General features: G+C 40.5%; 1 protein-coding gene across 1 annotated transcript in view; it reads right to left on the bottom strand.

The window, feature by feature from the left end:
- Window positions 1-280: 280 nt before the first annotated feature.
- Window positions 281-24,607, bottom strand: part of PER3 (period circadian regulator 3) — a 58,529-nt gene continuing 34,202 nt past the window's right edge. The window contains 5 exon segments of the mRNA XM_044237083.1: window positions 281-624; window positions 1,397-1,577; window positions 11,931-12,042; window positions 13,628-14,307; window positions 14,709-14,954. Of these exon segments, the coding sequence (XP_044093018.1) occupies window positions 312-624; window positions 1,397-1,577; window positions 11,931-12,042; window positions 13,628-14,307; window positions 14,709-14,954 (1,532 nt within the window). The 3' untranslated portion in view covers window positions 281-311.

Below are 24,607 nucleotides of genomic sequence, written 5' to 3'. Positions count from 1 at the left end.
ACGGGCAAACCAGAGCTCCGTTCCAGCCCACTCGCAGGCGCTCTCACCAAGAAGATCTCGGTAACAGCCAAAGCCCCCGGGCCTCATGGAGAGTCCTGCTGGCTATGAACACTCCCTGCAGGGTGGAGCCCGCATCCCGAGTGTGATCTCCGTTCAAACACGCCTGCATACCTGAATCGCGCATCTCTTACTCCTCGCCTCCCGTCAGCCATACTTCAGAGCAGGGGCCCTGCAGCATTCCAACCAGGAAGCACACTTGCACTCCAAAGACCAGCATTCAAAATCAGGGGGGCCGTGCAACCGTAAATAAATTATTTAACATCTGCACACGTTACTTTGCTGCTCGTTGGTGAGGTAGAAGCATCTGTGAGGACTGTACTTTTCAGTGCGATGGTGCAATGCGTATTAAGTGCCTCAGGCACTGCCTGGCACAGAGAGACATCATACAGCACAGCTGTTGTCACGGTGCTTACTTGGATGTCTATTCCTTGAGGGACAGTCTGGCTCTGAATCCAAGCGTGCACCTTGGCCAGCTCCTCCCTCTGGCCGCGTGAGAACCTGGGCTGCCGCCCCCGCAGGCCCGCCAGCTTCTCCAGGTCCTCTCTCAGTACAGCCTCTGTCACCCTGAGGACAAACGAGCAACCTTAGTCCTGAAATAAGGCACAGGGTTCTTCCGTCATCCAAGAAAAGCAATTCTGGGCTTGCGATATACTTTCTATCTCTTGCTAATATATAATGTGCATATTAAAAAATAACCGAATCTGGGACGCCTGGGTGGCTCAGTTGGTTGGACGACTGCCTTCGGCTCAGGGCGTGATCCTGGAGTCCCAGGATCGAGTCCCGCATCGGGCTCCCAGCTCCATGGGGAGTCTGCTTCGCTCTCTGACCTTCTCCTCGCTCGTGCTCTCTCTCACTGTCTCTCTCTCTCTCAAATAAATAAATAAAATCTTTAAAAAAAAAAAATAACCGAATCCACTATTGGTCAATGGGTGAAGCTAGAGCACTTTTTCTTGGTGGAAAGCATCTGCACAGTGCTTGAGAGGAAACAGATTTCCCTGAGCTCCTCTCTTGCAGAATGCAGAAAAATTCAGAGTCTAGAGAGAGTAGTTCTGGTACTCGTGCGCCCTCTTGGAAGCGCTGTCTGACGGCTCTGGTCTCATGATGCACATGTGGGTTCAGTGTGGACCCAAGCATGTGTGGGGCACCGCCACCGTGGCCGCTGTCCTAGGCCCACTCATCATCCGACTTCAAATGAGTGAATGAACCATCCATAAAATCTGGTTTTCTAAGAGCATGTATAAAAACACAATTTGAAAATAATTTTGTATTAACCAACATACTTAAGAAATCATTAAATAAAACTCATAAAAGTGGGCCTCCTAAAGTGTGTTCTTACCTCTCAGGTACCTGGTACGTCATGAGAACGTGCTCAGGAGTTTGCTTTCTCCTTCTCCACATGGCCTCGTCAGCTAAACCAGGAAATGTTTCCTCTTCCTGTGCGTCCTCAGACTGCTGCCCGTTGGAGGTGGTTTCAGGACAATCAGTACTAGCGAAGTGCACACTACTGTCCCTGCTTCCTGTCACAGATCAGCAATAGCTACAGGTTAGCAGATACCTCTTGGGGACCGATTTGCCAAACTTCCTCCTCAAAGACTCTGGCCACCAGCTGACAGTCTGTCCCCACACAGCCCAGCCACGGTCCTGGGTGACCTCACCTCCTGGTTCCTCTGCCTTCCCTAGATCCCCCTGTCACTCCTCCCGTGATGAGTGTGGTCAAGGCCATACCTCACTCCTTTTCATCATTTGCAGCTGCTCCACGTCAGCTCCATCTCCCAATCGCTAACCCCCCACTCAGCTTTACTAGCTCGTCTGCTTGTTCGAGTGAACCACGTACAAATCTGAAACCATGCCTTGGCCCTTCAGCTCAGAGCCCAGTGCCCATCATTCAGTAACATGCTCTGCAAGATTTCTTCCCTCTGACTTCTCACAACTACCCAAATGTCAATGCTCATAAAGCCAACTGTGAATTCTATTCTTATGTCAAACCTACTAGTAGCCAAAGATATGGAGCAAAGTCATATATAATAGGGTACGTTGGCTCATCATCACTAAAAGGAGCATCCAGATGCTGGGTAATTCTGCTATGGTCTCCAGCCAGCACGCCAGCCTGCCCCAGGCCTCCGTTCCCTCACTCTCATCTGTTAAAAACAGAATTCATTATCCTGACACTATTTGTAAGCTTGCTCATATCTACACTCTTTCCTCACTTATTCCTGTTAACAGCAGAGAAGCTATCCATCCATCCATCCATAAAGGCCCATCCCTTTATGGCTGCTACGGAGCTTTGCAGATGACATTCTTTTCTTATCTTGCATCTGATCTTTCTAGTTCTTTTTGCCAACCTCGAAATAATAAAACAAACAAAAAAATTCAAAAGTACTATATGGGCAGACATAAAAGATGTTTTTCCTCATTAAAAAAAAACTCCCTAAAAGATAATTGTTTAAAACAACAACAATAACAATTTTATTGTGGAGTTTATAATACATGTAGAAATAATATTTCTTTGTAAGCAAAAATAGCACAGAACATGAAGGGAAAATGGAAGTACTCTTAAGGTTTTTAGACATAAAGTGATGTAATACATATAAAGTCTGAAGATTAGCTATGCTAGATAAAAAATAAACTTGTAAATCCTACAGTAATGACTAAAAAAGAAAAGATGAGAGGTATAGATGAGAAGCCAGCAATGGAGAGAAAAAATAATCATTAAAAATACATAATTATCAAAAAGAAAGAGAGAGGAGGAAAAAAAAAGAGCAGAGGAGAAAAACATAAAATAAGCAGCAAGATGGAAGATTTGATTTACACGCGACCATATAAATAATCACATTAAATGTAAATGGTCTAAGTATTATAATTAAAAGGCAGGGACCATAATATGAATTAAAAAATCAACACCCAACCATATGCTGGTTATCAGAAAACAATTTTAAATATACAGATAAGAGAAAAAAATGGAAAAAATATGCCAGATAAACACTAATCAAAATAAAGCTGGAGTGGATATACTGATATTTAAGTAGATATAAAGCAAAGTACATTCCATTATAAAGAGATCAATTAATCAAAAGGGCCTAACAATATTGAATGTGTATATACTTCATAAAAGCATCAAAATACATGAAGCAAAAACTGAAACATAAGATATAGGCTAATTCAAAACTATAGTTGGACATTTTAACAGCTCTGTCTCTGTAACTGATAAAACCAAAAATCAGTTAGAATGCAGAAGACTAGGTCAACATTATTAGCTAACTTGATGTGACTTACATTTATAGAAGAGATTTCTTTTGTGAAAAGCACATATGCTTTTCAATGTGCACATGAAACTTTTACCAAAATAGACCAAATACTGGACCATTAAATAAGTCTCAGTGGGGGCGCCTGGGTGGCTCAGTGGGTTAAGCCGCTGCCTTCGGCTCAGGTCATGATCTCGGGGTCCTGGGATCGAGTCCCGCATCGGGCTCTCTGCTCAGCAGGGAGCCTGCTTCCCTCTCTCTCTCTCTCTCTCTCTGCCTGCCTTTCCGTCTACTTGTGATTTCTCTCTGTCAAATAAATAAATAAAATCTTTAAAAAAAAATAAGTCTCAGTGAATTTTTAAAAATATAGACTATGTTTTCTGACTGTAATTAAGTTAGAAACCAATAAAATACCTGGGGCAAGCCCCAAATATTACAAAATTAAAAACATTTTTATAACTCATGGCCAGAAAAAGAAAACATAGAAATTGTAAGATATTTTGGACTGAATGAAAATATATCAAAATTTGAGGAATGTACTCGTGTTTAAAGGGAAATTAAAAGCATCAATTGGGGAGCACCTGGGTGGCTCAGTGGATTAAGCTGCTGCCTTTGACTCAGGTCATGATCTCAGGGTCCAGGTATCGAGCCCCACATCAGGCTCTCTGCTCAGCAGGGAGCCTGCTTCCCTCTTTCTCTCTGCCTAACTCTCTGCCTGCTTGTGATCTCTCTCTCTGTCAAATAAATAAATAAAATCTTAAAAAAAAAAAGCATCAATTGTATATATTTAGGAAGGAAAAAAAGAGTACCAAAGCAATGCTCTAAGATTAAGAAATCAGAAAAAGAACAAAAAAATTCCAAAGTAAACAAAAGAAAATAATAAAGATTAGAGCAGAAATTGATAAGATACAGAATCAGAAAACAGTATGAAAATAAACCCCAGTAAAACCAAAATTGGTTCTTTGAAAAGTTAATAAAATTGGGAACCATAAGACCAGAACAATCAGAAGAAAATTAACATCAGTAATAAGAGAGAAGACATTACTATAGATTCTACAGACTTTAAAAGGATAAGGAAATATCATAAACAACTTTATGTCAATAAATTCAACAACTTAGATGAAATGGACAAAATCCTTGAAAGATACAAATCACAAACATCACTCAAAAAGACAGAGATGAACTGAGTAGCCCATATATATAAAAGAAATTAAATTTGTTGCCAAAAACCTTCTCCTAAGAAAACTTTAGGCCCAGACAGCTATACTGGTGACTTCTACCAAACATAAAAGGAAGACATAATATCATTTCAATATAAACTCTTCCAGAAAAGAGAAGAGAGGGAACAGTTCTCAACTTATTTTTAAGGCCAGCATCACCCTGATACCAAAACCAGACAAAGATATTACAAGAAAAGAAGACAAAGGGCCAATATTTCCTTTAATAGTATGATAATCCTTATCAAAATCTTAGAAAGAGAATCCAACAATATATAAAAAGGATAGGGGTGCCTGGGTGGCCCAGTGGGTTGAGCCTCTGCCTTTGGTTTGGGTCATGATCTCAGGGTCCTGGGATCAGCCCCGCATCAGCTCTCTGCTCAGCAGGGAGCCTGCTTCCCACCCCCACCCCGACCCCCCCGCTCTGCCTGCCTCTCTACCAACTTGTGATCTCCCTCTCTGTCAAATAAATAAATAAATAAATAAAATATTTAAAAATATATATATATATATACACACACATATGTACATACATATAAATATATATCAAATAAATAAATGAAATCTAAAATGTGTGTGTATATATTATATCTATATATATAAAGGATAAAATAGCATGACCAAATACAAGGTTTAATATTTGAAAATTAGTATAATTCACTATCTTAACAGAATAAGGGAGACGAAACATATAAGTACCTCAAAAGATGCAGAAAAATAATCTCAGCAAATTAGCAGTAGAAAAGAACTCCTCAGCTATACTAATAAAAGACATTTAAGAAAAACCTACATTTAATATCATACTTAATGGTGAAATTCTCCCTGCTTTTCCCCTAAGACTGCTAATAAGATAAAGGTATTAGTCTCACCATTTCTTGTTCAATATTAGGGGTCCTAACAGTCCTAAATAAAGACATACAGATCAGAAAAGAAGAAGTAAGCTGTATTTGCAAAAACAAGACTGTCTGTATAGAAAAGTCCTACAGAATCTACAAAAGAGCTACTAAAACTAATGAGTTTAGAAGATAGCAAAATACAAGCTCAAAATAAAAATTCAATTAGATTTCTGTATGTCAAAAACAAATACTTGGAAATTGAAATTTTACAATGCTCTTTACAATAGTATAAAAAATGAAATCCTTAGGATAAATTTAGCAAAGTATGTGTAGAACTTGTGCCCTGAAAACTACAAAATGCTGCTGAGAAAAATTAAAGACCTACATAAATAAGAAATACATTATGCTTGTGGATTAGAAGACTCAGTACTATTAGGGTGATAATTCTCTCCAAATTGGTCTACTGATTCAACATGATGTCAATAAATATCCCAGCAGGACTTTCTGTAGAAACTAAGAAACTGATTCTACAATTTATATGGACAAAGGACCTATACTATGCAAAATTACTTTGAAAATAAGAATAAAGTTGGAAGAATTACCCTATCAGATTTCAAAACTTATTTGAAAGCTCTATTACTCAAAAGAATATAGTATTACCATAAAGCTAGCCATAAAGATAAATAGAACAGAAAAGAGAGTCTACAAATGGACCCAACCTGTATGGCCAATTTATCTTCAACAAAGGTGCCAAAGTAATTAAACAGGGGAAAAGACTAATCTTTTCAACAAATGGGACAGGAACAACTGGAGCACCAAATGCAAAGAAGGTATATCAACCCTTACCGCATACCACATATAAAAATTGACTAAAAATGGATCACAGTCCTAGCTACCAAAGATTGTTAAAAAAGGGTGGCTCAGTTGGTTAAGCGTGGGACTCCTGATTTTGGCTCAGGTCGTGATTTCAGGGTTGTGGAATCAAGCCTCACATTGGCTCCTTGTTTGGCACAGAGTCTGCTTGTCCCTCTCCCTCTGCTCCTCCCCCTGCTCGTGCTTTCTTAAATAAATAAATAAAATCTTAAAAAAAATTTTTTTTTAAAAGACACAACAGGGACCCCTGAATGTCTCAATCAGTTAAGTATCTAACTTTTGACTTTGGCTCCGGGTTGGGAGATCGAGCCCCACACTTGGGATTCTCTCTCTCTCCCTCTCCTGGTGCCCCAGCCCCCTCCCATTTGCGCATATATATGCTCCTCTCTCTCTCTCTCTCAAAAAAAAAAAAAAAAAAAAACAAGCCCCAAATGGAGTCACTTGTGCTTGGCCTATATCAACAAACCAAGACTTAATACTAACCTAATTGCAGTTTCACATTCCCAGGAATGTAACTCTTAACCGATCCACAGGGAATTACCTGGTCAGGACTAATGAGATAAACTGCCTGATAAACCCCTTCCATTTCCCTTAGGACTGTGACCTTGCCTGAAATGATGCATCCTTTACTAGTAGTAACTTCCTTTTCCTGTCCCCTTTCTGCCAAACAAAAAACAAAACAAAACAAAAAAACCCAAATTCAAAAAACAATAAAAATAAACAAACAACAACAACAAAAAAAAACCCTTTCCATTTTGTACAGCTCTTCAGAACTCCTTTCTTTTGCTAGATGGGATGCTGCTCAATTCATGAAACATTGAACAAAGCCAATTTGATCTTCACATTTACTCAGTTAACTGTTTTTGTTTAACAAGATAAAACTATAGGGATGCCTGGGTGGCTCAGTTGGTTAAGCAGCTGCCTTCAGCTCAGGTCATTATCCCAGGGCCCTGGGATCGAGTCCGCATCGGGCTCCTTTCTCAGCAGGGAGCCTGCCTCTTTCTCTCTGCCTCTGCCTGCCTCTCTGCCTACTTGTGATCTCAGCCTGTCAATTAAATAAATAAAATCTTTAAAAAAAAAGATAAAACTATAAAACTTCAAAAAGAAATAGGAAACTATCAGTGACTTAGAGACAAAGAAGAGCATTACATAGTGATAAGGGGCTCAATACAACAAGAGGCTATAACACTTGTAAATACCTATTTTCTCAACCTAGGAACACCTAAATATATAAAACAAATATTAATAGATATAAAGGGAGAAGCTGACAATAGTAAAATAATATAATATTGGGAATATAATAACATATATAATATTTATTAATATATTATTAACATATAACATATTATATATGATATATAATATAATAATATTGGGAAACTTTAACACCCCACTTAAAAGACAAATCAGGCGAAAAGAGACAATGGCTCTGATCGATATTAGACCACACAGGACTTAACAGATACATATGAACATTCCATCCAAAGACAGCAGAATATACATTCTTTTCAAGTGCTTATGGAATATTCCCCATGCAAGATCACATGTTACACCACAAAACATATCTCAGTAAGTTTAGAAAGACTGAAATCATATCAAACATCTTTTCTGACAATGATATGAAACTTGAAATTAATTATCAGGAAAAAACTGGGAAAAAACACAAATACGTGGAGGGTAAATAACATACTACTAAAAAACTAATTTGTTAAATCAAAGAGGAAATAAAAAAACACATGGAGACAAATGAAAACGTAAACACAATGGACCTACGGGAAGCAGCAAAAGCAGTTCTAAGAGGCAATTTTATAGCAATAAGGGCCTACCTCAAGAAACCAGAAAAATCTCAAAACAATATAGCTATAACACCTAAAGGAAACAAAGAGCAAAAAAAGCTCGAAGTTAGTAGGGAGAAGAAAATACAGATCAAAGTGGAACTACATGAAATGGAGACTAAGAAAACAGAGAAAATGGATGCCTGGGTGGTTCAGTTGGTTAAGCGGCTGCCTTCGGCTCAGGTCATGATCCCAGCGTCCTGGGATCAAGTCCCACATCGGGCTCCTTGCTCATCCGGGAGCCTGCTTCTCCCTCTGCCTCTGCCGGCCACTCTGTCTGCCTGTGCTCGCTCTCGCTTCTCTCTCTCTCTCTCTGACAAATTAAAAAACAAAATCTAAAATAAAAAAAATTAAAAAGAAAACAGAGAAAAGATTGATGAAACCATGAGGTGGTTCTTCGAAAAGAAAAAAACAAACTGCTAAAACTTTAGTCAGTCTCACGAAGAAAAAAGAAAGAAGAATTAAATAAATAAAATCAGAAATGAAAGAGAAGTAACCACCGACACCACAAAAATACGAAAGATTAAAAGCCACTACTATAAGAAATCATATGCAATAAGTTAGACAACCTGGAAGAAATGGATAAATTCTTAAAAACATACAAACTTCGAAAATAAAATCTAGAAGAAATAAAAATCTGAACAGACTGATTACTTGTAATGAAAATGAATCAGTAATCAAAACCCTTCCACCAACAACAGTTCAGAACCAGATGGCTTCACAGGTGAATTCTACCAAACATTTATTAAAAAAAATTTTTAAAGTTCTATTTATTTAAGTAATCTCTATACCCAATGTGGGGTTTGAATTCATGACCCTGAGATCAAGAGTCGCATGTTCCACTGCCTGAGCCAGCTAGGTACTCCTAATTCTACCAAACATTTAAAGAAGAGCTGATACCTTGTATTGTCAAACTATTCCAGAGAATCAAAGAGGAAGGAAAGCTTTCAAATTCATTCTATGAGGACAGCACTACCTTGCTACCAAGTCCAGACAAAGACACTACAAAACAAGTAACTACAGGTCCATATCCCTGATGAACACAGATGCAAAAATCCTCAGCAAAATACTAGTAAACTGAATTAACAATATGTTAAAAGGATCATTCACCACGATGAAGTGGGATTTATTACAGAAATGCAAGGATAGTTCAGTATCTGCAAATCAGTCAACATGATATATACCATACTAATAAAGGATAAAAACCACACAATCCTCTTAATAATTGTAAAAAAAGCATTTGACAAAATTCAGCCTCCATTCACGATAAAAACTCCCAACAAAGTGGGTTTAGAGAGAACATACCTCAACATAATAAGGCCACAAACCCACAGCTAACATCATGCTCGATGGTGAAAAAACTGAAAGCTCTCATTCTAAGATCAAAAACAAGACAAAGATGCCCCAACTTTTTATTCAAGATCTCATTTATTTATTTGTCAGAAAGAGAGAGAGAGAGAGAGCAAGCATGCACAAGAAGGGAGAGCAGTAAGTAGAGGGAGAAGCAGCCTCCCTGCTAAGCAGGGAGCCTGACGTGGGACTCAATCCCAGGACCCTGGGATCACGACCCAAGCTGAAGGCAGACACTCAGCCAACTAAGCCACCCAGGTGTCCCACCCCAGCTCTTATTCAACATGGTACTGGAAGTCCTAGTTTTAGCAATCGGACAAGAAAAGGAGATCAAAGGCATCCAAATTAGCAAGGAAGAAATAAAACATCATTATTTGCAGATGGCATGATACTATATATAGAAAACCCCAAAGACTACAAAAAAAAAAAACTATTAGAAAAAATAAATTCAGTAAAGTTGTGAGACACAAAATTAATACAGGGAAATCTGTCTCATTCTATATACTAATAATGAAGCAGCCAAAAGAAAATTAAGAAAATAATCCCATTGGGGTGCCTGGGTGGCTCAGTCAGCTAAGCCTCTGCCTTCTGGTCAAGTTGTGATCCCAGGGGCCTAGGGTCAGTCCTCATGTCAGGCTCCCTGCTCAGTGAGGAGTCTGCTTCTCCCTCTGCCTCTGCTCCTGCTCTCTCTCTCTCTCAAATAAATGAATAAAATTTTAAAAAACCTCCACAAAAACACTAATTTGAAAGATATATCCACCTCCATGTTCACTGTATCATTATTTACAATAGCCAAGATACGGAAGTAACTTAAGTGTCCATCAACAGGTGAAAGGATAAAGAAGAGGCAGCGTATATATATATATACAATGGAATATTACTCAGCCATAAAAAAGAATGAAATCTTGCCATTTGTGACAACATGGATGGAGCCAGAGAGTAGAAAGCTAACCAAGATAAGTCAGACAGAAACAAATATCATATTATTTCACTCATGTGGAATTTAAGAAACAAAAGAACCAAGGAGGAAAAAAAAGAGTGACAAACCAAAGAAACTCTTAACTACAGAGAACAAACTGATGGTCACCAAAGGGGAGATGGGTGGGGGATGGGGAGACATAGGGAATGGGGCTTAAGGAGTATACTTGCTGTGACAGGCACTGGGTATTATATGGAAGTGTTGAATCACTATTATTGTACATGTGAAACTAACCTAATACTGTACGTTACTAGTTATAGTCTATAGTATATACACTATATAGTATAGTATAGTATATGACTACAATTATGCTGGAATTAAAAACCTTAAAAAAAGAGATGTGATGAGCACACATGCACACACACACACTTACACACGCACACGTGTGTACGTGCGTGCGCACACACATGCACTGGAATGTTACTTAGCCTTCAAAAAAGAATGAGATCCTGTCAGCTGCAGCAACATGGATAACCTAGAGGGCATTATACTAAGTGAAGTCAGTCAGACAGAGAAGACACAACTTGTATCACTTGTAAGTGGAATCTAAAAAACAAAAGAACCAACTAACCAAGTAGAAACAGATCATACATATAAAGAACTAGTGGTTGCCAGAGGGCAGGGGCTTGGGGGAGAAGCAACAAAGGTGAGAGGATTAAGAGGCGCGAACTTCCAGTCATAAACAAATACCTCACGGAGATGAAAAGTGCCATACAAGGAGCATGGTCAATAATACTGTAGTAATGTGGTATGGGGACTGATGGTCACCACCCTTACCAACGGGAGCACCGCATAACGGACAGAATTGTTGAATCACTATGTCGTACACTGGAAACTAACAGAGCATTGCGTGCAAACAAGACTTCAAAATAAAAATAAAATAAAGTTAACCATACACTTAATACACAGCCTAGCAATTTCATTCTTAGATAGTCACTGAATAGAAATGGAAAACCTATGTCCACGAAAGGACGCAGACTCAAATGGTCCAGCAGCATGATTCATGACAGCCCCAAACGGGAAGCACCTGAATGACCACCACGCGGGGGACGGACTTCCGCACAATCTAATCCTGCTCCGTCCTAAGAAGGGACAAGCAACCGACACGCACCAGTCAGGATCCGTCCTCGGCAGCACCGTGTTAACTGGGAGACCCTGAATGCAAAAGGCAGCAGCTGGACCCTTCGGCTGACACGACATTAGAGAAAAATCAAAACTGTCGTGCTAGGAAGCATATCAGCGGTTGCCGGGAGCTGGAGCATCAGGGCAGAAGCCGAGTGTACCGGGTCACCCGAGAACGTCTCCAGGTGAGGGAAACGTCCTCCGTGCTAACTGTGGTGCTCTGACACTCATGTATGTTTTTGTAAGAATTCTTGTCTTGTATACCCAAATTTGGTGAGTTCTATTGTGTGTAAAAGTACCCCAAAAAGTTCATAAAAAAAGAAAAAATACTTTATTTCCACACCAGTGCCAAAGCCAGACGGCCCACCGCACAGGGATCTCCTGGCCACAGAGCTGAAAGAATTCACCATTTCGACCCACTACCTGATGCCGCAGACCCGTTCCAGATGGCGGCTCCTCGTGGAGCAGTGCCGTGGACAGCTCACCCATGGCGAAACCGCTGTTCTTCCCACGCCTGCCCGAGACGCGCTGCAGGAAGTAAGGACACAGAAAAGATTTTAACCTCTCAAGCATCCTATTACAAAATAACCGGCAGATCTTCAACTTCACGTTAAATAGAATAAAGTGCAGACAGAAGGGACAGATCAAACAGTGCAGCCTGTCCCCAGGAATGTGGCTTTGACCTTTCGATGTAATATTCCCTTTCTACATAATACTAAAGATACTGCTGGTTTTTGAGTGCCAGGCTCCATACGGTTGTATGCTTTTTTGTTTTGTCATTCCAAAAATATATACTGCACGTTTTGTAAGTTCTAAGCACTGTTCTCAAAACTTGGGACTAGAGTCATGAACAAAGCAGAAGTCCAGCTATCCTGAGCTTATGGTGCATGGGAAGAATTATTATAGGAATATTACTTCGTTTAAGCCTCAGAATAAGGCAGCGAGGATTCATCTCTTCATTTCCCAAGTGAGGAACGAAGAAGGGAGGCTGGCGGACGTGGTTCGGCTAACACACCGAACCAGGGCCAGAGCGCCTGCGTCCCTGTCTTGCTGCACAGGCCGGCTTTGCTCACGGGCATACACTGCCTGCACATTTCTAAGGACACTAATATCAGGCTTTGAAATTTCAGTGTATTTTCTTGTTTTGGATCATCAGATTGTGACTATTTGTCAAAAAGGGGTATTATGCCTTGAAAAGAAGACTGAAGAAAAACTATAAAAATTCACACTTGTCTTGAATCCTGTACCTAAATATAGGAATATCCTATTCCCAAGTTTAACTGGATACATACATCTGAGAATGATTTTTAGGTAAAAGAGATAAAAATTTAAAGGAAAATGACCATTTTAATTTTTGGTTTTGAAAATGATGTGCATTCGTGTGGGACTAGAAGTTGCCTACTTTACTGAGTAGTCATGGGCAGAAAGGGACTCCTCCCGGCTCAGTCCATAGCTGGTGTCCCTCAGCCGTGCCTGCAGGAACACACTCACTCCCATCAGGTCTTGTTAGTATGGTTTACTCCTGCCTTACCGCCCACAACCCCAGTTGTAAGTAAGAAAACACATTTTACAGGCAATGGGTATGTTAAGTTTAATGACTGGGTATCATTTTTCTTAAACATTTTATTTCTTTTTATTTTAGAGAGAGACAGAGCATGTGTGTGTGTGAGCAGGGGGAGGGGCAGAGGGAAACTTAAGCTGACTCTGTGCTCAGCACAGAGCCTTACGTGGGGCTCGATCTCATGACCCGGAGAGCATGACCTGAGCTGAAATCACAGTCGGACGCTTAATCAACTGAGGCATCCTGGATATCAAATTTTAAAAGGCAGGGGGTGGAAACCCAGTTCACATAGAAAACGTGAACAGCACTTTGGGAACAAACCTCACAAAGTGTCTAAGAAACCAGAACACAGCAGATTCTTTAACTCCGGCTTTTGAAACAGAGCCAGGCAGATACAGTACATATTTCTGGAACACAAAGCTGCATCAACCCCAGCCATGAAGTCAACTATCTGCTAAGCCTTCAGTATTGGGTCTCAGGGCAAGAACCTTAATTTTAACAAGGACCCACATTTATGTTCTCGCTCATGTGCTGGAGGTTAGCGTCACTTACAGACTTTGCTTCCGGACAAGTATCCCTTCTCGTCTGATCTGAAGATTCACAGGATCCGAGCATGTCTGCCTGCAGTAAGTTTAGCTGTAGCGGTGAGCTGCTCCTTGAGTTAACGCAGGGGTGCTTTCCACACCGCATCTCCCATTTTCCCTCTGCCCACGTCCGGCTGGGGACAGAGGACAGTGGCTCCAGGTGTGGAGCAATGGCAGATAGTGAGGGCGGCGTTCCAGAAGAGCCCGCCGTTCCTAGGAAATCATATGGGCAGAAGGATGGTGACAACAGGGGACAGCCATGGGGATCAGGCAAGAAAATGGTCATCACAGTATCTAAAGGAGAAGGGAGCGCAGGAAAAGTCTGCAAGTCATTCCATAAAGTGGCCTTAGGCAGCCGATTGAGCGCAGTCAGGGACACTGCATGATCTCTTCCCACAGAAGGCAGGGCTGGGACCAGGTAAGGAGCCAGGTTGGGAGCCATCAAGGCAGCTGGTAAGGGAAGGCTGGAGGCCTGCGGAGCGGAGGCGAGGGAAGGGCTCCAGGGCTGCCTGTGCTGGCCGTCTCCTCCCAAGCGGAAACAGAAGGTGTCCTGGGCGTCCCTGCTGTCCCACGGCCCCAATGGCTTCTTCCGCCCGGGCTTCCCCTTCTTGCAGCCAGCTGACCGGGCCTGCTTGGAAGCAGAGTCTCCTGCAACCATAGAGAGAGAGGCATATTATTAAAAACTCAAACCAAAAAAGAAGACAAGAAGGCCACTGACAGGTAATTATAAGTAGATTAGGAAAGAAGAGACACTTGTCAACAGTAACTATGTCTCCCACTACTCCTGAAAACATGAGCAAGATCCCGGATAAAAGCTGTTGTAAAGTAAACTTATTTCAGTATCTCTCAATCACTTTCCTTAGAAAAATCAGCTTCTCAGATCCAGGATCTAAGAAAGATCTTCGATAACAAATTGCTAAGAGGAATTTATTCCATCATCATCTTCCACTTTCTTAAAAGCAAAACTCCTGTTCTTTACTCCACATCTCCCAGCACTTACACAAATTTATAAAATTGATAAATGAATATAGTTTTAAAAATACAACTACCTTGAACATACACACGTTTAGCTTTGCTTCTGTTTTCGTTCTGAAGACAGGATTTGTACGGCGATGAGAGGCTCTTTTCCTGGAATTTATCAACATAATTCTGTTCCTCCTTCTGGGTGTTCACTGACACAACAGCCTTTGTGAGCCCCATGTGCTTAAATTCTTCTGCGGGCAGTGGAGCTAGGGGTGTGTGTGCTGTCCAGGGCTCACAAGCAGGGGCGATATCCTCGACTGGAGTCACTTCTGCTGAGGTAAGACAGAGACGATTTTTATTTTTATTTTTTAGTTAACATATAATGTATTATTGGTTTCAGAGGTATAGGTCTGTGAGAATCAATCTTATATAATTCTCATTACATCACACGCTTTCCTGAATGTCCATCCCCCAGTTGCCCCATCCCTCCTTTCGCTCCCCTGCAGCAACCCTCAGTTTGTTTCCTTTGATTAAGAGTCTCTTAGGGGGGACACTTGGGTGGCTCGGTGGGTTAAGCCTCTGCCTTTGGCTCAGGTCATGGTCTCAGGGTCCTGGGATCAAGCCCCACATCGGGCTCTCTGCTCAGCAGGGAGCCTGCTTCCCTTCCTCTCTGCCTGCCTCTCTGCCTACTTGTGATCTCTGTCAAATAAATAAATAAAATCTTAAAAAAAAAAAAAGAGTCTCTTAGGGTTTGTCTCCCTCTCAGGTTTCACCTTTATTTTTTTCCTTTCTTCCCCTATGATCCTCTGTTCTGTTTCTTAAATTCCACATATGAGTGAAATCATGTGATAATTCTTTCTCAGATTAACTTACTTTTCTTAGCCTAATACCCTCTAGTTACACCCACGTCATTGCAAATGGCAAGATTTCATTTTTGATGGCTGCATGATATTGCATTGTAGATAGAGACCACATATTCTTTATCCATTTGTGGACATCTGGGTTCTTTCCATATTTTGACTATTGTGGACACTGCTTCTATAAACATTGGGGTGCAGGTCCCCTTTTGAGTCCCTACATCTGTGTCTTTGGGGTAAATACCCTGTAGAGCAATTGTTGAGTCGTAGGGTAGTTCTATTTTCAACTTTTTGAGAAACCACCATACTGTTTTCCAGAATGGCTGCGCCAGCTTGCATCCCCACCAACAGTGTGGCAGGGTTCCCCTTCCTCCACAACCTTGCCAACATCTGTCATTTCCTGACTTGTTAATTTTAGCCATTCTGACTGGTGTGAGGTGATGTCTCACTGTGGTTTTGATTTGTATTCCCCTAATGCAGAGCATTTCTTCATGTGTCTTTTGGCCACGTGGATGCCTTCTTTAGAGAAAGGTCTGTTCCTATCTTCTGCCCATTTCTTGATTGGACTATTTGTTCTTTGGGTGTTGAGTTTGATAAGTTCTTTATAGATTTTGGATACTAGCCCTTTATCTGATATGTCATTTGCAAATATCTTCTCCCATTCTGTCGGTTGTCTTTGAGTTTTGTCAACTGTTACCTTCACTGTGCAAAAGCTTTTTATCTTGAAGTCCCAATAGTTCATTTTTGCCTTTGTTTCTCTTACCTTTGGAGACCTGTCTAGCAAGAAGTTGCTGTGGCCAAGGTCAGAGAGGCTGCTGCCTGTGTTCTCAAGGATTTTAATGGATTCCTGTCTCACATTTAGGTCTTTCATCCATTTTGAGTATTTTTTAATGAATGGTGTAAGGAAATGGACCATTTTTGTTCTGCACATGGCTGTCCAATTTTCCCAACATCATTTGTTGAAGAGACTGTCTTCTTTCCATTGGACATTCTTTCCTGCTTTGTTGAAGATTAGTTGGCCATAGAGTTGAGGGTCCATTTCTGTGTTCTCTATTCTGTTCCATTGATCTGTGTGTCTTTGTACTAGTACCATACTGTCTCGATGATTACAGCTTTGTAATACAGCTTGAAGTCTAGAACTGTGATGTCACGAGGTTTGGTTTTTTTCAACATTCCTCTGGCTATTCAGGGTCTTTCTGGTTCTCATAAATTTTAGGATAATTTGTTCCATCTCTGTGAAAGCAGTTGATGGTATTTTGAGAGGGATTGCACTGAATGTGTAGATTGCTCCAGGTAGCATACAGATTTTAACAATAAGTATTCTTCCAATCCATGAGCATAGAACATTTTTCCATCTCTTTGTGTCCTCCTTAATTCTTTCCTGAGTCTTCTATAGTTTTCTGAGTAGAGATCCTTTGCCTCTTTGGTGAGGGTTATTCCTAGGTATCTAATGGTTTTGGGTGCAATTGTAATTGGGAATGACTCCTTAATTTCTCTTTCTTCTGTCTCATTATTAGGGCATAGAAATGCATCTGATTTCCATGCATTCATTTTATACCCTGCCACTCTGCTGAGTTCCTGTATGAGTTCTAGCAATTTGGGGTGGAGTCTTTTGGATTTTCCAGAGTATCATGTCATCAGAGTAGAGTTGACTTCTTCCTTGACAATTTGGATGCCTTTTCTTTTCTTTCATTGTCTGATTGTTGTGACTAGGACTTCTAGTACTAGTGGTGATAGTAGACATCCCTGTGTTGTTTCTGACCTTAGGGGGAAATGAGAGCTTTTCTCCATTGAGAATGATATTCATCGTGGGCTTTTCATATATGGCTTTTATGATATTGAGGTATACTCCCTCTATCCCTACACTGTAAAAAGTTTTAATCAAGAAAGGATGCTATAGTTTGTCAAACACTTTTTCTGCATCTATTGAGAGGATCATATGGTTCTTGTCCTTTCTGTTATTGATACTGTATATCACATTGACTGACTTGTGGTTGTTGAACTACCCTTGCAGCCCAGGAATAAATCCCACTTGGTCGTGGTGAGTTATCCTTTTAATGTATTGTTGGAGTCAACTGGCAGTATCTTGGTGAGAATTTTTACATCCGTGCTCATTAAGGATATTGGTCTGTAATTCTCCTTTTTGATGGGGTTTTTGTCTGGTTTTGGGTTCAAGGTAATGCTGGCCTCATCAAATGAGTTTGGAAGTTTTCCTTCCATTTCTATTTCTTGAAACAGCTTCATAAGAATAGGTATTAATTCGTTAAATATTTGATATAATTCCCCTGAGAAGCCATCTGGCCCTGGGCCCTTGTCTGTTGGGAGATTTTTGATGACTGCTTCAATTTCTTTGCTGGTTATGGGTCTGTTCAGGTTTTCAATTTTCCTTGTTTTAGTTTTGGTAGTTTATACATCTCTAGGAATGCATCCATTTCTTCTAGAGTGCCTAATTTGTTGGCATATAGTTGCTCATAATATGTTCTTAAAATTGTTTGTATTTCTTTGGTGTTGGTTGTGATCGCTCCTCTTTCATCTGTGATTTATTTGGGTCCTTTCTCTTTTCTTTTTGATAATTCTGACTGGAGGTTTATCAATCTTGTTCTTTTAAAGAATCAGTTCCTACTTTCCTTGACCTGTTCTATTGTTCTCTTGGTTTCTCTCTCACTGATTTCTGCTCTAATCTTTATTATTTCTCTTCTGCTGAGTTTAGGCTTTATTTGCTGTCCTTTCTCCAGCTCCTTTAGGTGTAGAGTTAGGTTGTGTATTTGAGACCTTGTTTCTTAAGAAAGGCTTGTAATGCCTTGTATATACACTTCCCTTTTGTATACAATGCCTTGTATATACACTTCCCTCTTATGACCACCTTTGCTGCATCTGAAAGATTTTGAACAGTTGTGTTTTCATTTTCATTTGTTTCCATGAATTTTTTAAAATTCTTCTTTAATTTCCTGGTTGACACATTCATTCTGTAGTAGGATGCTCTTTAGCCTCCATGTATTTGAGTTCTTTCCAAATTTCCTCTCGTAACTGAGTTCCAGTTTCAGCACTGTGGTCCAAAAATATGCAGGAAATGATCCCAATCTTTTGGTACCAGTTGAAGACCTGATTTGTGACCAAGTGTGTGATCTATACTGGAGAATGTTCCATGTGCACTTAAGAAGAATGTATATTCTGTTGCTTTAGGATAGAATGTTCTGAATGTATCTGTGGAGTCCATCTAGTCCAGTGTGGCATTCAAAGCCCTTATTTCCTTGTTGATCTTTGACAGATTTCATTTTAATTGTTACCAATTATTTGCATTTATTTATTTTCACTAAATTTAACTTATTTTCAATAAATTCTTACAGCCATTATTACAACAGCAGGCATATAAAAACTTCATCAACCTAGCAAATAAGCTGGTTTCCTTTTTCTGCTTTTCTTTATACTCTTTGTACACTTGTATATATATTTTACAGAGTTGTAATACTCAATATGTATATTGAGTATTTGTTAAAATCTCACTGTAAATATTTTAGCTTTGTAGATTTTTCCAAAATGTTTTTATCTTTGAATTAATTTTTCAAATATGTAATATATTCATGGGGTTCAAAAATCAACAAGTTTTGAAAAAGCAGTCATTAAATCCTCCCCACTCCTTGCCTACTATATGCCTAGTTCTTCTTTATTTTCCCCACAGAAAACCATTTCTTTCATATCTTTATCTATCAGTCCACTTTCTTATGTACCTATAAAGAAGCAAGAATATAGATTTTTTACCCCAAAGGCATGTAATATGTACATTATCTATAGCGGTTTTTTTTCCCCACTTAATGCTATCCCTTCTACCAGTTCAATGACAGCTATCTTACACTTTTTCTGTATCAGAGGCTTCCATTTCTTGTGCATACCACAATTTATTAAAGTAAACACCTGTAGACAGACTTTGAGTTGCTTCTAAATATTACTTCTCCCAAGTACAAGAGACTTCATGGTGGACACAGTAGGCTTCCCCACAACATCCCTTCCACCTCTCCCCTCTGTGCAGTATCCAGGCAGCATGGATGTGCCTGGCCCCACTCCACTTCCAGAAGTGCACTCTGATTCATTTAAATCAACACAGCACAGCCAAGATGGAGTAACAGGGACTGGATTTACCCTCCTGCCTGAACCAACTAAGAAAATGGACAAAACATGTGAACCAGTAAGTTCCAAGACATTGAACATCAGTGAATGAAGGAGAGTGACCCCTGAGGGGGGAGGGCAGCCCTGGGGCTGCCCCAGCCTACTGCCTTGAGAGTTTCTGAGATACAGGGTGGGGAAACCAGGTGAAGCCTGTGAACCCCCTTAGTTGACAAGGCAAAGCCAAGAGTCTGGTTGGTGGCTAGAGTTTTCAGGGAAGAGTACTGGGGAGGAGAGCTGCAGACAGCGGGCTCCACAGAGCCAGACAGAACCCCCTGGTGTATTCACCAGTGTACTCATGGGAGAAGGAACAATCACCGAAGCTCACACTATATGGAGAATAGCCCGGGCTCCCTCAACCAGACTGAAAATCTCCTAACTCATGGGTCACTGAGTATGTTACTCCAAAGGACCTTGCCTCGGTAGCGGACAATAATTAGCCCAGACTACACACTGCTCTGGTTCTGCCTAACAAATTTGAAAAGCAAAGCCTGAAAGGAATGATTTGTTTCCAAGTAACTTAGCTGGGTCCCAGAATAAAGCTCGTCCATATTTATGGGAATAGATACTCATCAGCACCCATTCACAATATCTGGCATCCAATCCAAAACTGCCAGGCATGCAAATAAGCAAGGAAAATACAACCCATAAGACAGAGAAAGTTGGTCAATGCCTTGGGACTAGCAGAGATGTCAGAATCAGAGACATGGACATTAGCAATTACTATACTGCACTCCACACTGCTAGAGAGAAGATCAAACGTGTCAGAGACATGGAAGATGTAACAAAAGAAAAGGCCTGAACAGAACTTCTCAAAGTGAAAACTATAATACCTGAGATGAGAAAAACACTGAATGGAAATCCAAGTGACAGATACCGCATTAGAAAAGATTCGCGAACTTGAAGACCCAGCAGGAGCCTATCCAAAATCAAATTTAGAGGGGGAGAAAAAAGACTGGAAAACTGAACCCAGTGTCAGTGGACTGTGGAACAACCACAGGTGGCCTATATGCATGTAACTGAAGTCGCAGGAAAAGAGGAGAGAAAGCAGTACTGGAAAAAATTGGGAGGGAAGACTTTCAATTTGCTGGAAATTGTAAACCTACAAATCCAAGAAGCTCAATGAACCAGAAGGACAGGGTATCTTGGCATATCATACTCAAACTGTGCAAATCAGTGATAAAGAGAACATCTGATGGCTCAGTGGTTAAGTGTCTGCCTTCAGCTCGGGTCATGATCCCAGCGTCCTGGGGTTGAGTCACATGTTGGGCTCCCTGCTCAGCGGGGTGCCTGCTGCTCCCCGTTTGTACGCTTGTTCTCGGGCACTTGATTTCTCTCTCTGGCAGGTAAAATCTTAACAAAAAAAGGAGAGAACCTCTTACAAGTAGCCAGAGAGAAGCCATGTTGAAAGCAAACCATGGATAGCAGATTTCATTGAAAACAGGGCATTCCAGCAGAGCAACATCTTTAAAGTACTGAAAGGTGAAATTGTCAACTAGAATTCTAAGCTCTGCCAGCAAACCTTTACACCACGAAGGGACAGCAAAGACATTTTCAGACACACGAAAACAGAAAGGCTTCACTAGCACTAGACCCATGGGACAAGAAATAGTCAAGAAACTCAGGCAGGGAGAAGGAGAATGATCCCAGGTGAGTCTACAAAACAGAATGAAACCACTGGAAGCGGTAACTACCTGGGTAAACAGTTGCAGAAATAACCACTACCTACACAAGAATGCCAGCAGCGTAGGGCGGGACTTACAACATATGTAGAAGGAAAACACAAGTCAACAAACAAATGCCAGAAAGGGGAAGCAGAAGTACCCTATTGTTGGGTTTTTGTACTATACATGAAATGATATAATATTTCCAGAAGGTGGGCTGTGAAAATCGAATGTGTACACCAGGAGCCCCAAAGCAACTACTAAAACAAAGCCCACTCTAAATATTAACATACCCAGGTCAAAAGTAAAAAGGAGGAAAAGATGTAACATGCTGGCACTAATTTAAAAAAAATGCTAATTATAGAGGGCACGGCTTGCATGGAGCACTGGGTGTGGTGAAAAAATAATGAATACTGTTTTTCTGAAAATAAATAAATTGGAGGAAAAAATAATAAAAAAATGCTAGAGTGAATACATTAATACAAGACAGAGTGTATTTTATTTTAATTTTTTATTTTTTAAAAAGATTTTATTTATTCACTGAGGGGAGAAGCAGAGGGAGAGGGAGAAGCAGGTTCCTCATGGAGCAGGGACCCTGATGCAGGGCTCAATCCCAGACCCTGAGATCATGACCTGAGTCAAAGGCAGATGCTTAAATTATTGAGCCCTGAAGGCACCCAGACAAAGTATATTTTAGAGCAGAGAATGTACAAGGGATAAAGAAGATCATTTCACAAGAAAAAAAAAGCCAATTCATCAAGAAGACATGACACTTCTAAACATCTGTGCACAAAATAAGAGTGCTTTCAAAATGCATGAAGCAAAAACCAGCAGTACCACAAGAAGAAGTAGACAAATCCACAGTTAAGGTCAGAGATCTCTGTTCTTCTGAAGCAGAACAAGTACTGAGAAAACTAGTAAAGACAGACAGGACCTGAACAACAGTATCAACCACCCTGACTTAGTTTACACAGAGAACATTCAACCCAACAGTAGCAGAATAAACGTTCTTCCCAGTGTGCACAGAACAGTCATCCAGAGAAACCATATCACAGACATAAAACAAGTCTTGATAAATATAGAAAAATTCGGGTTCTGTATTTTCTCTGACCACAATGGGATTAAATTAGAAATCAGTAACAGAGCTGTGGAAAACCCCCAAATCTGTGGTGCTGAAGTAATGTATGATAAAAAACAAACCCAGAGACACGTGATGATGAGTGATTTCAAAGGAGACAGCTGGGGATAGTAGACAGTATCAGAACACGATGAAAATGACACAATCCACCAAAATGTATGTGATGCAGATTTTAATTTATATTAAACTCCAGTAGGAAAAAAAAATGTCTGAAATCTGATTATTCCAGTTGAAAAACTGGAAAAAGAAGAGGAAGATAAAAGCAAAGTAAGCAGAAGAAAGGAAATAACAAAGATCAGAGCAGACGTCAGTGACGTAGCAAACAGAAAAACAATGAACAAAGCCAGTGCAATCGTAAGCCTGTGCTTTGAGAAGTCCAATCAAATCAATCAGACTCCAGCCAGACAGATCAGGGGAAGGAGAAAAGAAAGACAGAGGGGGCCAACCTCAGAAATGACAGAGGAGCATCATTAAAGATCTAACAGGTGTCAAAAGAAGAATAAGGGAACATCATGAACACTTTTATTCCAATAAACCTAACAACGTAGACAAAATACATCAATTCTTTGAAAGATACAAACTAAGTTCATTCAACAAACAGAAACCCTGAACAGCCCTGTGTTTACGGCAGAAACTGAATCTGCAGTTCAACACTTGGCCAGGAAAACTCTAACCCCACATGGCTTCACTGATTCCTAGTCATTTTAAATTTGAGGCCTATGACAGCCCAACATATTCTATATCTCAGCGAACATATCATGAGCGCTTGAGAAGAATGAGTATTGTGCAAGTATCGGGTACTGTGTTCTCTCAGGTCAACTAGTCAATGTCGTTGACAGCATCGCTCAGATCATCTGCTTTACTCATTTTCTGTCCAGATTTTTTAAAATTTTACTTAACTGTCTAGATGTTTTATCAACTGTGCAGAAGGGGTGTTACATTCCTCAACTATGGTTATGGAAAGTCTATTTCTTTCTTTAACTCTATTTTTACCTCCTATCTTGGAAGCTTCGTTATTAGCAAATATGTATAATATATTTGGATCGCCGTGTCTCCCCGGTGAACAGTTTGCCACCACAAAGGGTCTCTGGGAAGACCCTGTTTTAAAGTCTGAATCATACGGGCTCCCCAGCCTTCTTAAGCTTCTCATTTGTGTTGTGCTTCTTTCCCCTTTTGTTCTCAATCCATTTGTAGATTTTTATTTAAGCTGTATTTCCCCACAGTATATGGCTGGGTCTTTTCTTTTTTTAATCTGTTCTGACAATTTCTGCCTTTTAATGGGAGTAGACATAGTCGGGTTTAGAGTGATTATTATTCGTTTGACATACGCCCTCTGGTGGTGATGGCTGTTGCTCTCTTCCTCCTTTTCTGCCCTTCTTTTGTGTGTTTATTATTTTTTCTTAGAGCAAGCACGCATGTGAGTGGGGCGACAGAGGGGGCAGAGAGAGGAGGGGGAGAGAACCTCAAGCAGGCTCCACACCCAGTGCAGAGCTTGATCCCATGACCCTGAGATCACGACCTGAACTGAAACCAAGAGTCGGATGCTTAATTGACTGAGCCGCCTAGGTTTGGGTATTTCTTAAAATCACACATTATCTCCTGGCTTTATTTCACACTCCAACTTGACCCTACTACAGATTCAAAAATATGTGTTAATGGAATGGTTTCTGGAGGCTACTTATTAATGTCGGATTCCCTACTCTGCCACTCATCTGCTGTTTGAGTCTGGGCAAGTTAAGGGACTTAACTGTTTGTGCCTAACTGCTCTGTATACATAATGGAGATCATGACTGGCAGGGAAATGTATATGTGGTCAAAGTCCTCAGACCCCATTTGTAAGTAGAGTCACGGCGTCAGCTGCAGGAATATAAGCTTTTCAGAAAGCAGAAGTTATATGGATCCTCTACAGATCTCCTGATTCCGTTTCCTGTCCTTGGAATAAAGAGGTGCCGCCACCGATGCTGTGACTGGTTTAGATCAGGAGAAACAATTATCAGTAAATATTCCCTGAAATGAAAGCTTAGAGATTTCAGTATGAGTTCTTTCAAAATGGTAATATATACCACAGTACAAAACGCTTAAAGGCATAATCAAAAAAATCTTTCCCTGCTGGACGAGACCCACCTCGTACGGACTAGCACGGGCAGCTATATGTCCACATGGGA

The sequence above is a fragment of the Neovison vison genome, chromosome 2, assembly GCF_020171115.1.
Source record: "Neovison vison isolate M4711 chromosome 2, ASM_NN_V1, whole genome shotgun sequence".
Lineage (NCBI taxonomy): Eukaryota > Metazoa > Chordata > Mammalia > Carnivora > Mustelidae > Neogale > Neogale vison.
The sequence above is the reverse complement of the archived record's forward strand: the minus strand, read 5'-3'. Positions and strand labels throughout refer to the sequence as shown.